Source organism: Gallinula chloropus, assembly GCF_964237585.1.
Source record: "Gallinula chloropus genome assembly, chromosome: 20".
Classification (NCBI taxonomy): Eukaryota; Metazoa; Chordata; class Aves; order Gruiformes; family Rallidae; genus Gallinula; species Gallinula chloropus.
In genome coordinates, this window is record NC_140105.1 from 9,796,486 (window position 1) to 9,813,416 (window position 16,931).

The 16,931-nt window shown below is 56.4% G+C and overlaps 1 protein-coding gene across 1 annotated transcript; it reads right to left on the minus strand.

Annotated features, from left to right (window-relative positions):
- Window positions 1-14: 14 nt before the first annotated feature.
- Window positions 15-6,337, minus strand: ENPP7 (ectonucleotide pyrophosphatase/phosphodiesterase 7; the record flags this gene model as incomplete). The annotated part of the gene is made up of 6 exons (XM_084273556.1): window positions 15-372; window positions 894-1,004; window positions 1,344-1,557; window positions 2,247-2,867; window positions 3,656-3,801; window positions 6,091-6,337. 5 exons carry the CDS (start codon window positions 6,335-6,337, stop codon window positions 907-909), a joined length of 1,326 nt encoding a protein of 441 aa, XP_084129682.1. The 3' UTR covers window positions 15-372; window positions 894-906.
- Window positions 6,338-16,931: the final 10,594 nt, after the last annotated feature.

Genomic DNA, 16,931 nt, shown 5'->3' on the forward strand with positions numbered 1-16,931 from the left:
ACTCAGAACTGAGATTTAATTGCTTTAGGTGCTCAGCATGTATTAACTGTCCCTGGCCCGAAACGAGTTGGAGCTGTCCTGGAGCAGACCGGGAAGTTGGGGTAGCTCAGACATGGGGTGACCTTGCCAAAGGTCAGACTGTACATCAGTGCTGGCAGCTTCCGCAGCGGTGCCTCTGGCTGTGCACCCCGAAGCTTGGGAGCTGCATCTCCCCCCTGAGACTCGGTCATTCGAGAGGAGCACAGATCAGTGATTTGGGGGGGTTTGGAGAGCTCTGTGCAGCTGTCTGAGACTGGGACTGGTTCTCTTCACGAGACACGTCCTTCCTCCTCTCGCCACACGTTTCTGGTGGAGCTGCCTGGAACTCAGAGCCTGCCAAGACAGGAAAGCACAGCACTGCTGTTACTTACAGCCTGTGGGTATCGGCTGGAAGTGCCAGGAAATTAGATTGAGAATTACTTGTCCTGATGGCTCTCTGGGCACATATGTGCAGGGAAGGCAAGCAACAAACTTATGCCCTCATTTCTTTTGCAGGCACACACAGAGCCACAGCGATGAGGCATCCACCCCCCCCCCCACCTTGCCCCAGTGATGCTCACACAACTGGTCTCCAGCCCTGACCCAGCTGCACGGAGGCTGGAGAGCAGAGGGATGGTTGGGAATGGTGGGCAGGAGGCTGGAGGCATGTCCAGCCTTTCTGTCAAGCCCAGCCAAGCGCCCAGGGAGATGTTGATGCTGAGCTGGGCAGTGAAAAACTGGAGTCCCTTTGGGATGCAGAGGGTCTGCTTTAGCACACTGTTTCACAGACAGAAAAACCCCGAAGGGACCAAGAACAAATGGGGCACGTGCCTGCTGGGGCAGAGCACTTCCAGGGCATCCTTAGAGTCAGTTACCTCTGATAGGGGGTTAGTATATTCCTCCCCAGCATCCCAGGACGAGGGCAATTCCCAGCATCGCCCACAGCTGCTTGGCAGGACGGAGAGGAGCACTGGAACTTGCAGCGCCTGAGGGAGAGCGGAGTGTTAGCTTGAGCATCCAGCCCCAGCCCGGGGGGAGCAGCACCCCAATCCCCTGGCAGGCTGTGATACGGGAGCGGGGGGGGGGGGGGAGCTTCTGCAGGGAGCTCGGTACAGCCAGAGCCACCGGGGATGGAACCGGGGGGCGTGTGGGGAGGGGAAGATGGGGCACGGGGGGGGGATGCAGCGGGCGGGCGCGGCGGCGGCGGGGCCGGGGCTGATGCCCGGTGCTCCCGGGCGGTGGCAGGCGGCTGCCGCCAGGTGTCGCTGTCCCCGCGGGAATCCCGGTGCCCGGTGCGGGGGGGTGGGTGGGGGGGGCGGACTCACGGAGTATCGGCCTGAGAGTCTCCAGGGAGCCGTCGTGGGGCTCGGGGGTGATGCCCAGCAGCTCGCAGAGGAGCGCGTAGACATGGACGCTCTCGAAGGGCTCCACCACCAGCCCCTGCTTGAAGGCCGGTCCCACGGCGCGGAAGATGGTTTTCATGTTCATGGCCTCATTGTCGAAGCCGTGTTCCCCTTTGTTGAACTGCACCTTGATTCTCTGGAAGGGAGAGAGGGGCTGTGAGTGCCCAAACCCATCAGCACCCCGGCCCCGGCACGGCTTCCTCATGCTTCCAACTCTCCAGCCCCCCCTGTGCAGTGTGGTGCTGGCGCAGGGTCTGTCGGTCTGTTTGGTTTTGGGGGGTGGTGTAATGGTGTTAAACTTTGCAGAAGCCAGAGGGTTCTGCCTAGACACAGCTCACATCATTAGTTCCCTCCCGAAATGACAGCACATCTGAATATTGGTGTGTTGAGGAGCTTCGTGATGGGGAGTCCCTGCTGGTCTTGACTTTGTCCCTTCCCTTAACACCAGGCTAGGAGAAGATCCTGCAATTGATAGTGTGTGTTCGTGCGAGTTCTGCTCTAAGACTTGCAGATGTTTTGCCTTCTGACCACCAGAGAAGGTCTTTCACACAAAGAGCTGGAAATGTCCATCTCTTTGTAGGGAGAGCAACCAACCTGAAGGCATAAAGCTGGGTAGAATCATAGAATCATAGAATGGCATGTGTTGGAAGGGACCCTTAGGATCACAGAGCTCCAACCCCCTGCCACAGGCAGGGCCACCAACCTCCAGGCCTGGAGCTACACAAGGTTGCCCAGGGCCCCATCCAACCTGGCCTTGAACACCCCCAGGGATGGGGCATCCACCACCTTACCAGATGTTAAGGTCTGTCTGTGTATACATCTTACCCCATGGATCACATATCCTGGGTCGCTGTACAACAGGAGGGGGGTGATCCGGGAGTGGTTGGCGTAGTGGAATCTCTTTGGGAAGTCTTCTTTCTTGTACACGTGTAATTTGGGGTGGGCATTTTTCAGCACCGAGTACACGTGCTCTAGTTTTCCTTCTTTTGGCACCAGTAGCCCGTTTGGCCCGTAGTCTAGGAGTTCAAACTGGATGTCTTTGAACGTGAAGTTCTGCACTTTCTGGATGTGAATCTCATCGGTCTTTATGACGGTCTCCATGCCGTGGTCAGACGTGATGATGAGGTTGAGGTTTGACTCCAGGCCGCTCTCCTGGATGCGCTGCCTCAAGTAACCGATGGTTCTGTCCACCTGCTTGATCATATTTTTCCTCTGCGTGGATTCGGGGCCGTACTTGTGTCCTGAGGAGTCCGGCTCCCCGAAGTAGAGGGCGATGAAGTCCAGGTTGTTCACTGTGAACCACTCCATGACGGTGTCGATGTTCTGCCTCCAGTTGGTCTCGTTGCTGTAGTTGAACAACAGGGGCTCCACCAGCTTCATGTGCACTTCTTCCCCTTGGTATCTTGCTCTTCCTCCAGGGAAGTAGACAGAGCCTGTCTTTAAACCCTGTGAGTGGAGGCATCGCATAAAGTCACCTGAACTCACTCCACAGCATCTGTCAGCTCAGCCACCTGCCAGTGCGGAGAGTTCACCCGGCCCCCTAATGTCTGCCTCTGCCTCTAATGAAGTTTTCTCACTCATTGCCAATTAAAAGGGTTTAATCAAAAGCGCTGCCCTTCCCAGAGCTCTCCCTGTTAGTGATGCTGGTTATAACTTTGGTTGTGGTGACCTGTCTGTACCTTGCACAGACCCTCTGGCTCTTGACCATCGAGATGTCAAGGTGTGTTTACTCCAGCTGTGTCAGCACCCATCCTGAAATCACCAGGGTCAATTTGGTGGGTAAGTACAGGCAAAAGTCTGTCCCAAAGCCTGCAGGGCTCTGAGAAAGCCTTGCTGCAGACCCCAGTGAGGAGGGGCCCAACCCCTGACACTGCCACCTGAAAGGTCCCTGGGTGATGCTGTGGAAATGAGGTTTGTGCCTTGGGGCGTATGAAATCCCTGAGCTCCTGCTGCTCCCTAAGGAGCCAGCTGAGGCTTCTTTAAACAGGAAAAGGCTAACCTGTTTTATTAATGTCTTAATAAAGCTGAAATGCATCTATTATTTTTTGCTATTTTTAACAGAACGATCATAATTATTCCTGCCAGTGTCTGGGGATTTCATTAATTTTTTGGCTGGTCTAATTAGCCTGTCGTTTGCAGTGAGGATGTTAGCTCATGGCCACTAGAGATCGTGGCTTGCCCATAGCTTTTACTACACGGATCTGTCTGTGCAGAGAGGAGGCCACCACACTTGCCTGTCTCTGAGCGGTGATCCAGATGGGAAGGCTGCCGTTGTCCCACCAGCTGTCCACCCCTTGCGTGCTGTAGTAGGGCAGCCTCTGGCCCGTGCTGGTGTTGAACCACATGTTGTGAATCACGCCGTGGTTCTCCAGGTATCGCCCTGTCAGGAGAGATGGAGGAGGTGGGGGTGAGCCAGGCTGCTGATTTAGGGGGAGGGGGGTTGGTTCTCTACCCCAGTGTTGGGTGATGGGCTGGCCCTGGATCAGCGAGGAGCTTCTGCTGCTTGTAGCTTGTCCCAGCCCTCTGCCTCCTTCCACTGTGTACAAAGTGGGGCTCCCAGGGCAGGGAAGGATGTGCTGGGGGGGATGCTGGGGTGGAGGGGGGCTCACCCAGTCCCTGAGCCAGGACACCCTCTCCCCAGGAGGTGCTGGTGCTGCTGGCAATTCCTCCTGCCCCTCCGTGCAGGCAGGATTCACCACTGCTCTGTGTCTGACCATTCGCTTCAGCGTTTGACTTTGCTGCTGGCAGTCGCTGGGGTCAGGATGCAGCAGAGATTCCCATCAGAAACAAAAGACTCGTGCTCTGTTCTAGTACCTTCCATACTATTTTCATTACTCTGGTCCTGAGTTACTTCTGCACGGTATCCCCATCCCCTCCCACATCGCCGCCGCCTCCCTGCCCGCTCTCATCAGCACATTTCATTATCACACTCCACTCTTTTATGCCAAGGTTATTAATGAAAATCTTAAATAAGATTGGCTCCAGAATCGATTCTTCAGGAATTCCCCTGTTGCCCTCCCTCCAGCTTGACAATCTCCTCGCAGCGTCACCGCTGGCCTCTTCCCTGCAGCCCTCAGGTCCCCACGTACTAATCTTCATTTTCTCCACCTTAACTAATGATTTCCCGTGTGGTGCCATATCAAACACGTTACCAAACTCCAGAAAGATTAAATTTAGTGCATCTCCCTTGTCTAAAAAATCATTTATCTTATCAAGGGAGGCTATCAGGTCGGCCTGGTGCTGTTTACCTTGGATAAATACGGGGGCAGCTCCTGTCCCTTTCTGCAGCTATTGGTGGGGACAGGGAATCTTCCTATTGCCTGGAATATTCTTGTGCGTTTGTGCCTCTGTAATTCTATTTGTGTGCTTGTGGTGCTGTAGCGTGTGTTGTGCTCAGCGAGGTGTGGACAGACTAGGGGCTACCTCTGGATTTTGGAAATGCAGGTAGGCACGAGGCAGCAGAGCCTGTATTTATCAAAGCACCCAGTCCTGGAGGAATTGGGCGGCCTCCACCAAGATGACAGTGGGAATTACATGAACACCCCCCCCTCCCAGCACGACTCATCCCTCAGTTCCACTTTGATATCAGACCTGATCAACTCTTTTCTATAGATCTATTCCTAACAATTCCTGTATTTAGTGGATCTGCAGCTCCCACTTAGGTGAGTGCCAGTTGTTACTGGAGTTAGAGCCTGTATAGGTCACCCCATTTCCCCACACCTACATAATCATAGAATCACAGACCTGGTCTGGGTTGGAAGGGACCCCAAGGATCACAGAGCTCCAGGCAGGAACACCAACCTCCAGGCCTGGAGCTACACAAGTTTGCCCAGGGCCCCATCCAACCTGGCCTTGAACACCCCCAGGGATGGGGCACCCACCCCCTCTCTGGGCAGCCTGTTCCAGCCCCTCACCACTCTCTCTATTAAAATAATGCAGGCATGCTAATTAAATGCTAATAATGGCAAAGGGATGGCACCATAGCAAGGGACTAGTTTGTTATAGAGCTGAGCAGCAGCGACCAAAGTAAACGAAGCCTTAAACCTCACAAACAGTACTTTAATCTTTGTAACTCCCCTGAATAAGGGAGTATCAATACTTCAACTATGGACTCCCCTGTAACAGAAGAGGAAGCAATGTCTCAAGGCACAGCCAGAAAAGGGGGCTGGGGGACTGGGAGAGGGAATCAGGGAACCCTGGGCCCCACAAAAGAGGGCTGGATGTGCAGAATTGCTGTGGGGAAATGGGGTGACCTATAGAGGCTCTAACTCCAGTAACAACCAGCACACACCCAGCGGGAGCTGCGGATCCAATAAATACAGGGGAGGAGACAGGGATTGTTAGAAATAGATCTATAGAAAAGAGTTGATTGGGTCTGATATCAAAGTGGAACCGAGGGATGAGCCGTGCTGGGGGGTGTTCATGTAATTCCCACTGTCATCTCAGTGGGGGCTGCCCGATTCCTCCAGGACTGGGTGCTATTTGCCTTTGATAAATACAGGCTCTGCTGACTCGTGCCTAGCTGCACTTCCAAAATCCAGCTGTGGGGAAGCCCCATGTGCTGCCCAGGCTGGGTGACAGCTCTACTGGGTGTCCTTAGCCACGTAAACCTTGAGTTAACCCTTCCCTGTGCTGCTCCACCTTGCCTCGGGGGCTGGCGGGCACTCACCGGTCAGCAGCGTGAAGTGGCAGGGGCTGGTGATGGTGATGTAGGCAGGAGTCATGTACCGCGCCTTCACCCCCTCCGCAGCCATCGCGTCCAGGTTGGGGGTGTCCACGTCCTGGTCGTAGTTCCACCGAAAGCCGTCAAAGGACACCAGGAGGACTTTGTTGCGGCTGGATACTTGCTGCACGGGGATGCATCTTGCCAAGGAGAGGGCAGCAAATAGGAGCCCCAGAGAAGTGAACATCTTCATGCTCTTGAACGGGAATAGCCCGGACATCCAGAGGGTTCACATTAATACCTGCAGGGTGGGTCTAAGTCCAGTTTTTATCTAATCTTGCCCTTGCTGATCGCGTGCATGGCTTCAGCCAGCGCTTCGTATCAGAACGAGCCTCTCTGGGCTTTGTCTCAGTCAAGCAGATTAGCTGAGATTTCCTTCTCCTCCTCCGTCAGTGTGCCGGGCGCTATTTCAGGAAGGGGAAGAATTGCTTGTGGGGCAGGTGCCAAACCTGCCTCCCCCTGCACCGTGCCCCTGCTGCCATCCTGCCCCCCCTCCCCCCAAAGCATGCTGGCTCCATCCAGCCTGTTGCTGTGTCCTTTCCACAACTCCTGGCTTTTGGTGCCCTGCTCTTCCGTCAGTAGTTCAGCTTCAAAAGACAACTCATCCCACCTTGAGAGAGGTGCTTGGGGCTCAAAAAGCAGCTTGGGTTTCCCCGAGGTTCTCAAGTGGGGCTTTGTGGAGCTATGAGCTGGGGAAGGAGGATCTTTCCTGGATCCTGGCTCTGCCAGCAGCCCCTGGAGTTGCTTTAGAGGGTGAGCCCAGCTCTGAAGCCCTGTGTCCCATCAGCCCACCTCCCGCTGCTCGGGCTTTGCTGCTCACCGTGGCATGAGGATCCTCATCCCGTGGCGTGAGGACCCTCATCCACTTGTGTGCTTCTGAGCTTCGCCGTTTCAGCATCCTATTTTATCAATATCTGCTGGTTTTATGACTTCTCTGGGCTTTTATCACTGCTGACGACTCATTCCTCAGCAAAACTCAGTTTAAGGCTTTTGTAGCCTTATCTAACAGAGGTTCACTTGGTTCCCCAGGGTCTGAACTCTCAACCTTCGTGTGGAGCCTGATCTTCCTCTGCTCAGGTTCCAGATTCTTTCCTTGGTACTTTACTTTCTAATCACCCAGCCACCCCTCTCCCTTGCTGAGCACAGCTGTCTCTACGTGTTTTTCCTTGGCATTTCTCATGCACATGCTGTGGTTCATCCTTCCTGGCCTCCCCCAGCCTCTTTGTACACCTGAGCATCCCTGAGTATTCCCATCTGGACCGATTTCTCAGGGTGCATCAAAGTCTCAGTTAGTTCTTCCTCTGTGCTTGTGTTTCCCAGGTGTGACCTGGGACAACTGTGCCAGGACATGGTGAGAGGTTCGGACGATCCCCCTGGGACCTCACACCGACACGAGTCAGGGGTGCAGCCTTGGGGCATGGCAGCCCTGCCCCGAGCCCCAAACCAAGCCCTCCTCCAGCTAGCAGACAGCATGGGGCAGGCATTGGTCTGGCTGCGACCCGGGACTGTGTGGTGCTGAGCAGGGTGGTGCTGAGCTCTGTGGGGCTCCCCTAGGTGCTGCCAAGCCAGAGGCTGCTGGTTTGACCAGCACATCTGCGTGCCATGGGTTTGGCCAGGCTGGAGCTGAGCGGTCTGTCTGCAGAGGTCTGTCCATCAGAGCAGCTGCCGTGTGTCTGGGCAGCAGTGGGAGAGGAGGTGATGGCTCTGCTGGCCCTGGCACTGCAGTTCTCTCAGGGAACTATTCTGTTATCAGCATTTGCTGCCCTGGGCCTGATACTGTCCTCTCAGCGAGGACAGAGGGGTCTGCCAGGCAACGAGGGTTTAAAGGGCTCCTCTGATAAAGATGTTATCGCTTACCCAGCTCCTGGGAAATCCTAAATATTCAGCATGTTGTTCAGAGGTGGGTCAGTCTGTCCCCACGCCATTGCAGGGGGCAGGTCCCGATAAGTTATCGTGCTCATCGGCTCTGCAGGGCAGGAAAGAGGTTGGAGAGAAGTAAGCACTGCTCTAATCTCAGGGGAATATTTAATAGCAGGAGTGTCTCGAGGCAGATTTTGATATTGGGTATCTGAAGAGCGTGAGGCACAGATAAAGAAGATCACCTTTGGCCACCCTGCCTGGGGACACTGTCAGGCTCCGGTTAAAAGGGCTAATGTAGTTCATCTCTTACCAGCAGGACCCCAGGATTTATTCTGTGGTGCCTGAGGGGCCGTGGCTGCTCTGGGACCACCGTGTTCCTGGTCAGCACCCTCTGGATCACGGGTACCTTGCTGATGGGACTGATCCTGCATCCTTAGCAGCACGTGTGAGAACATGGGATGAGCCACACTCCGAGGGCACGAGTCATCAGTCCCAGCTCCTAACTGGGGAAGATGGTCCCTTGCAAAGGCGTGTTGTGTCCCTCCCTGACTTGTGTACCACGTAAGTCAGGAGGACAGACGAAGGGGGTAGAAGATAACAATCACAGGCACGGAGTCACCCGCCAGAGGAACAGCCCTGTTTGTCTGAAACGTGGCACTTGGGCACCAGCTTGTTCCAGCCTTTGGAGAACAGGCTGTGCTGAGCACCCCTTGGGTGAAACCACAGCTCCCCTGCGGCGTGGGAACACACATGGGCAGCTGCTGGGGTCTGTGCTGGGGGAGCGGTGTGGGTGGGCAGGGGCTGGGTGCTTTTCCTTCTCACTCTTATTTTTAAATGGAAAGTAACCCTGCAGAGTTCTCAGGGGTGCCATTGGAATTCCAGTCAGGAATGTCATACTTTGTCCTATGTGAGGGGTCACTCAGCTCCATGGGGCATGTGTCCACAGGGATCTGTTACTAGCTGTAACTAGATCTGTTACTGCTCCCTGGTAATGGGATTGACCAGCTGGGTGATGCCTGGGCAGGGCTCCACAGGTGAGACAGATCTGGGGGTGATGGGGGAGGGTGGGGATGCTCTATAAAAGCCCTCCACCCTCCCCCCAGCATTCCCTTGGTGCTGCCCTGCCTGAGCATGGAGGAAGGAAGTGCTGGGTGCTGGCTCTGAGTCCCCTCACAAGAGGTAGGATACATTCGGGGTCGGTGGGTTGATGATTCCCTTTGGAGAAGGGTTGAGCTGCAGCCCTCCCCTCTGAGGGGAGCCCCCTCTCAGGCTCTTGCTGGGGTGATAAAGGGTAAGGTTGCTGCAGGCTGGAAATGGGGGTACTTGGATGTAATGTAGGGGATGGGTTGGTGGACAGCAAGTACTTGGTTTTGTTTTGCTCACTTCCTTGTCCCATCTGGAGGAACTCTGCTCTGTGGATGAGTTAGGCAGTGCTGGTGGTTAAGGCGTTGTGTGTGCAGCCCCTAAGGAGGAGGGTGAGGGAAGGGAAAAGGGAGAAGGGGGATGGGAGGGTGAGGAGAGACTTAAAGTGGCTGGAGGTGTCCTGCTTAGCCCTTCACGCTAAGGCTGCCTTCTTCATCAGCTCTGATGTGGGGTGAACTCCCTCAGTGCCCCCCATGGCTGCCTGAGAGCCAAGGGCCTGGACAAGCTTGTTAGGGTCTGAAATGTCTATGCTGGGACCTTGTGGGTGAAATTGAATGCTGCCCCTGTGAGTGGGGCCAGGAGGGCCTTGGTGGCTGAGTAGTCTGGAGTGGCTGTCGGGGCAGGTGTGGGGAGGTGCTGGTAACTGGGCACAGCTGGGATGGCTGGGTGGTGTTGATGGGAGAGGAGCAGCTGCTGCTCTGCTCCCGGTGAGTGGCTGAGGGAAGTTGCTGGGAGGGGTGGCTGTGCCCAGGCAGAGCAGCCTCCTGCTTCTGCTCATGCTGCTGCAGCCCACGGGTGTCCAAGCTGCCTCATCCCTGCCGTGGGCAAGAGGCTGGGCTGTGGGGTGTAGTGGGCACTGACAGTGGGGTTGGGAGCGGTGCGGTGAGACATCCAAAACCAGCAGCAGCTCCGGGCTTGGCCTGAGCCCCGGGGCGGAGGAAGATGCTCCATCCCCGCGGCGCGGAGAGGCTGGACTGGAGGCAAGGAGGCCGAGAAAGGGGCTTTGGTGCCTGTACGAGGGGCAGAGGGTGGGTCTTCCCCGTGAAGGTGGATGTTCCCCGAGAGCCCCGGGCAGCTCCGGCGGCGGAGCGGGCTGACGGACCGACCCGAGGGGCGGGGGTTGTGCCGCCGGAGCGAGCTGCGGCTTGGTGGGGGGGGGGATGATGCTGTTCCCGGGACCCCGTGGGGTGGGGGGAGAACCCACCCCCGTGTGCCGGGACCGACCGCCAGGTGGCGCTGTGCAGCCGCCGGCCCCGGGGGGGTCCGGTCCCGGGGCAGCCTCCTGGGGCCGGGGCTGCCGGTGGGAGGAGGGAGCCCACCCGGGGTGACCTCAGGGAGCAGCCGCTGTTCTCCTCTTGCCTTACGCAGGCGCCCGGGCTGTAAAGCCATCGGGACACCTCGGGTGCTGCCTCTCTGCTGGGTCGGACCAGGCTCTGACCATCAGGTTCCAGCAAGCGAGGGGAGGGGAGTGATGGGGGTCAGGGCTGAGGGTGGTGGCTGGGGGGGGGGGGGGAGGTGTGCAGTGAGCTGCTGGGGCTGGGCTGGTGTCTGATGGAGCCCGGGTGGGGGCACAGCGGGGTGTCAGTGCCAGGGCTGAGTCAGCTGCTGTGCTGCCCACTGGCTGCCTGGGGCTGGCTGCCTTCCCCAGCGCTGAATTTGCTCGTGGGTTGAAAATCTAGACACCCTCTCCTGAGGAAGCCCCGTGTGTGGTGACTCAGCTGAGCACCAGCACTGCCTGGATGGGCTCCAAGTGTTGCAGGGTCGAGGGGGGCACTGGGGCATCCCTTAAGGTTGGGGCCTGGGCAAGCCCTGACTCAGCAGCAGTTCTGTTTAGCTGGGCTGGTGCAACAACTTCTCCAGTGGCAACCTCTGCCATCGGGTGTGCACGTCTTCCATGTGGGAAGACCAGCTGGGGAGCAATCCAGCACAGTGCACAAGGTGAGGAGAGGGACAAGAGCAGTGAGGAGAGCTGCTCTGCAGCCTGCCCTTCTTCAAGGAGGCAGCATGGACGTGAGTGGGGCTTTGCATGTCTCCTGCTCTGGGTGAGCTTCCCAGAGTGCTGAAGGCCCCTGTGTCCTCCTGTGCTGGGCCCTGCAGCAAGGTTCAGCAATGCTGGGAGCTCATTGCTCTTTGCTCCACAGGAGAGAGGATAAGGCTGGCTGTTGCTCTCTGCAGCCAAGCGATGTCCCTGGATGATGATGGGCTCTAGTCCCTTCTCTTCCCTGCCAGCAGTGGTCCTGTCCCTTCTCACCCGTATCACTGCTGCTGGATGCTCATGTCTGGTCCAGAGCCCGTGGTGCTTCCTGGGTCCTTCCACGAGGCTTTTCATGGTCTGGGCTCCTCTTTCTGCTGCCTGTTGGGGTGTGAGCTGGTGGACCAGGGTCAGCCTGGCCTGGTGGCTGCAGCCTGGCTCTGCTCTGCACCTGGGACCCTTCTCTGCTGCTCGGTTAAACACGGTATCGACCGCTCCATCAGAGCCCGGGGCTCTTTCTCAGCTTTCTTAGCTAATGGCTGTGTCTGCCTCCCATTGATCCTCAGCTGCAGAGCTCATTGATTAAGTACATTTCTTATTACACTTAATGGTATTTTACTCCTTTCTGTGCTCACCTCGTGCCAGATGCTCACCCTGTGCTTCTGCCTGCCGGGGGGGGGGAAATTTCTCTGGCCAGAGAAACATCCCTCCTCTGTGCTGGCCCTGCTCTACTCTCCTCAGTCACCACCCCTGCCCCCTCCTCCTTCTTTCCCTGCCTGCCCCTCACTCCTGGGCCAGGACAGCCCCTCTGCCTTCCCATTCTTTGCTCCTGCGCTCTCCTTGGCCGTCTGGTTTTATTCCCAAGCAAAGCAACATGGCAGACAGAGATCCCAGTGCTTTGAGAGGGCTGTGAGCCCCTGGGACAGCCCATCCTGTGCCCTGCCTCTCCTGCTGTGTCTTGCTAATGCCTCTGCTGAGCTTCCAGGGACCTTGCATTCAACTCCTTCCCTACCTGGGGGTATCCCCCAGCTGCTCGGTGCAGCAGCCCTCCAGCTTCCCACAGCCTGCTGTGCCCAGGGCTGCTCTGCAGCTGGAGTGGTCATAGTGCTGTGCTGGAGCATCTCATCTGTCTGGGGTGCAGCTGCCTCTTACGGCTGCTGGAGCCTCTTGAGAGCCAGGAGAGTTCTGCCTGCTGCAGGCTTGGTTAGGGGATGCAGAATTCCCTCCCTGTTGCTGCCAGGGGCTGGTGCCAAACAGAGGGGGAGCGGTGGGTGTCACCTGCTTGGGGCAGAACCCACCTCAAGGTTCACTCTAACTCCTCTGCAGCAAACTGGTGGTGTTGGTACACCAACCAGAGTAGCCCTGCCACCTCTGCCAGCAGCTACCCATCCACGGTGAGAGGCACCAGCCAGGACATGGTGTTTTCCTTTAGTCCCCCCCAAACACCTTTGCGTGCTCAGCACGCACTGTATGTTGCCTGGCTGTGCCTCACCTCCTTTCAACTCTCTCCCATGCATCATTCAGAAGCCATAACATTATTGGGCATAAAATATTTACTTAACTGAGCTTTTTGCAAATATTCCCCTCCATTATTTTCCCTCCTTTTGGGAGCAGACACTGCTTCTCCTGTGCTCTCAAATGGCTTCTCTTAAATAATACAACAAGAACATATGAACACCCAGTAGCCTTTTTCTTTCTCTTGAAATACCCATAAATACAGCGGTGTCACCAACCCATTACAGCTCAGGAACACCCCGTAGCAGAGGCTCAACTGGTGCCATCACCTTGCTGCTGGGAGAGGGACAGGCAGGGAAGGTGCTCGGGGAGAGAGGGTAAATACATGAGAAGATCTGATGTGATGCAGAGTATTAATATTAATTAAGAAATGTTCTTTTTGGAAGGGATGTAGCAGAGGGAGTACAGGACTGAGCAATCCCTGTCTGGTCCCAGTTAGGATGCTAGCCCAACTGATTGGAAGCAGATCCCCTATGGCAGCTAAATGGGTGGTCCCTGGGAGACCAGCCTGAGGTGGGGGGGGGATGCTGAGGGGCTCCCTGCTGCTGGCAGCACTTAAGGAACAGGGTGAGGTGCTTTGGGAGCTGGAGAAAGCAACGCAGGGAGGCTGTGTTGTCAGTCTTTCTGTGTGTTGGATGCTGAGCACGTTCTTCCCTGTGTGTGGAGGCATCTGGCTGCACACCCGCAGCATTCCCAGCTGTGGACTGGTTGATGCTGGGATAGTGGGTGCCTCTTCCTATAGCCTGGCGGGTGGGGGGGGCGGCGGCTCCCCAACCGGCGTGGGGCTCCTCGGAGTGCACCGTGCCCGGGGAAGGGGGAGATCTGGCTCTGTGGGGGTGGGATCTACCGGGGGGAGGGTCTGGGTGGGTGGTGGGTTTAGGCGTGGGGCCCGCCCGCGGCCCCGGCGCTGTCCGCGGTGCTGACGGTCGTGCCCGCGGCTGCTGCTTCATTGAAGCTGAAGGAGGGGAGGGTTGGATGAGATATCGGGGGGAAGCTTTTACAGAGAGAGTGGTGAGGGGCTGGAATGGGCTGCCCAGAGAGGGGGTGGGTGCCCCATCCCTGGGGGTGTCCAAGGCCAGGTTGGATGGAGCCCTGGGCAACCTTGTGTAGCTCCAGGCCTGGAGGTTGGTGTCCCTGCCTGTGGCAGGGGGTTGGAGCTCTGTGATCCTTGGGGTCCCTTCCAACCCAGACCAGGCTGGGATTCTGTGATCTCACTGCCAAGTAATTAAGTAATTACAAGCAAGTAATTAAATGAAACATGTTGGGAAGAGGGTGTGAGGATGTACCTGGAGTGCCCACCACCCAGGAGAGCTGGGATGGGGAGTTGTGATGGTAATGTCCCACCTGCCTGTGCCGATCTCCTTTGTGGGCTGTTACTGGTAATAACTGGGATGGTTTGATGCTGATGGGGCAGGGCTGGGAGAAGGGAATCCTGCAGTGCTGGGGTGGCAAAATGGGAGCTGGATGCTGCTGAGTTCTGAGTAACACAGCTGAAAATGCATCCTTAACCACAAAAACACACAGCTGGCCTTTAAATATTTCCTATTCAGAGGAGTGAGGGGGGGCAAAGAGACCTTGCAGTCACTGAGGGGAGTTGTGTGGAAATGTCATCTCAGTGCCTGGTGTCAGTCAAATAAGGCAAATTGCTTGTTAGTGGTTATTAGGGACGAGCCTGAAAACAAACCCGGCAGCAGCTGAGGTGTAACAGGCTGTGGTGCAGTGCGAGTGCTGTGTGCAGTTGTGGTTGCCCAGTCACAGAAAGGAGGTGGTTGAACTAGAAAAGGTAAAGAAAGGGATGATGAGGCTGATCAAAGGCACAGCTTCTGTGTGAGAAGGGGCTAATAATTAGGGCTGTCTTGGTTTAGAAGTGAGGCAGTGGAGGGGATGTGGGATGGAGTTCTGTAACGTTTGGGAGGGGTATAAAGGTGAGCAGTAGGGGATGGATATTTGCTGTGTCTCATAAATAGGTGGCATCAAATGAAATGCTTGGGCAACAGGTTTAAAATATAAATGAAGAAAATCAGATTTCCCTCTTCTTGTGTGTGGTCCTTAATGATGCTGTGGCACTCACAGGGTGGTTCAGGGACCCACAGCCCCTGGGTCAGAAAGCAATTAGTCTGGTTCATGAAAGACAGATGCATTAGCAGCAATTAAGTGTAATGACACAGCTGCAACACCTGGCACAGTGACCTGCAGCCAGCCTGTCCCCTGCTCTGTCCTCTCCCTGGGGTGCAAGTTTGGCATGAGGGGCCAGACGTGCCTCTGTGGGCAGTGGGGAGCAGGGATGGGAGCCTGAAGCAGCTCTGACCTGTGGTGTGTAGCTATGGCTGGGCTGCAGCAGCCCAGCACACACAACCATCACTGCTCACCATTCCCTCTCCTGCAGTAACCTGCTTTGTGAGCATCCCTGACCCTGCCCAGAGCTTGGCTGGTCACGGTGTCAGCCAGCCCCAGCTTCTTGGGGATGTGCCTTCATGTCACCGTGGACCACTTAAGTATTTCCCTGTTACAGCCAAGCAAACAGACCTTTCCCTGTAATGCCAGCAAATCCCTGTTCCCGAGGAGCCCTTAATTGATTTCCCCTTCCATCGCTCCCTCGCCCGTGGCGGTGCTGACACCCTCCTGCCCGTGCTCTCCCTGCCTGTGCTCCCAGCCAGTGCCTGCGACAGGCAGATCCTGGAATTATTGATAAACACTCAGAGGGGCTGGAGCCTGGTAAATTGCCAGCAACCCCAGCGGAGTTCTCTCTTGCCAGCATCATTTTTCTTGATGACAGCATGTTCCCAAGTTTGTCAGAGAGGGGGCAGGGCCTCCTGGTAACTTTTTTCTCAACCCCCCTTCCCTGGTTTTATGCATCAGTTGTTTTAAAAGATCCCTGCATAAGCAGAGAGGAGAGGCTCAGAGCTAGAGCCTGCGGTTATCTCTGCCCTCCAGCCTGTCCCCAAAGAGTGCTTGGATGGATTCTGCTCTGAGCTTTTGCCCAGCCCCGTGTCCCCCCTCCCAGATCAGCCTGACTCTGCTGTCCTGCTGCAGGCTTAGGGCTTCTGGACCTGAAATGCTGAATCCTTATGTCTTCCTCTGAGCCCTCTGCTTCTGCAGGCTCTCACCCCATGTCACAGCATGGATGTGGGGCTGTGCTTTCAGCAGGGAAAGGAGCTGGTGTGTGTGCAGCAGTTGGGGCAGGGCATCCCTCTTCCAATCTGGGACAGTCCTTGTCACCCAGGAGCCTGGCTATGGAAGGGCTGGTCGCCTGCCCCAGGGGACAAAACTCATCTTGAGCATCTCCCATGGCCAGTCCATGTCAGAGCAGAGTGGTTTTGCTCTGTGCCCAGCTAACATGGTGCATACAAATCCGTGCAGCGTGTTGGGTCTCTGGCTGTTGCTCTTTCTGGAGCTCGGAGCATTTTTCTCTCTCTGCTAGGTCTGCTAATTAGTGGGAGGTTGTGGATCAGGAACAGAGGGAAATGTCCTTCTGTGGTTCTGGCACTACAAATAATTGAGCCATTTTTCACCTATGGCCAATCTAATTCTGTCCACATCTTGATTTTTCTCTTAATAGCTTGGGGATGCTGTTGGCAGCCGCGGGATTCGCAGCCGTGTCCCAAGTTTTTCAGTAATCGCTTGGATTTTTGTGCTCCCTTGCTAACTGGTTGCTGGTTTTCTTCATTCTCCCTCCTACAGGGCTGGGGAGGGGAGCTCATTTTTAGCAGGCAGCGCGTGTCTCCACACCGGCATTCCCAGTCCATCTCCTAGGGCAGCGGTGCAGGACCGTGCAGCCGGCGCGGCTCCTCTGCAGCCAGGAGCCACGTGTCCCTGCAGCCATGGCTCAGGTCTGGCTCCTGCCCTTTTCCTGCCCTGCCATTGGAGTCAGCAGAATTCCTGCCTCTGCTTATCTGGGCAGGGGGTTCCTGTCATCCCAGGCTCCCCCAGACCCTCCCCTCCATGCACAGAGCACATCCTGCCTGGGAGGTGATGGGCAGCAGCTCCTTGGGATACGATGGAGTGGGGAGCAGCCTTGGTCTGTGCTCCCTGAGGTCGGTCCTGCTGCATCCCCAGCTGGGGACCCCCATGCTGGGGCTGTGGGAGGCAGGGCTCAGCACTGACCAAGCATGGTCCTGCACATCCCAGTGCTCCCAAACCAGTGACCCCCCCCATTACAGTTGTCATGGAAATTAGGACGTGTCTGGTTGAGTTTCCTCCAGTTCCCCAGCAGCTCGTACATCAGGGAGCATCTTGCTGTGCTGGTGCTGGAGTGGCTCTTAGGAGGTGGCTGGGGCTCTGTGGGCAGCTGCTGCTC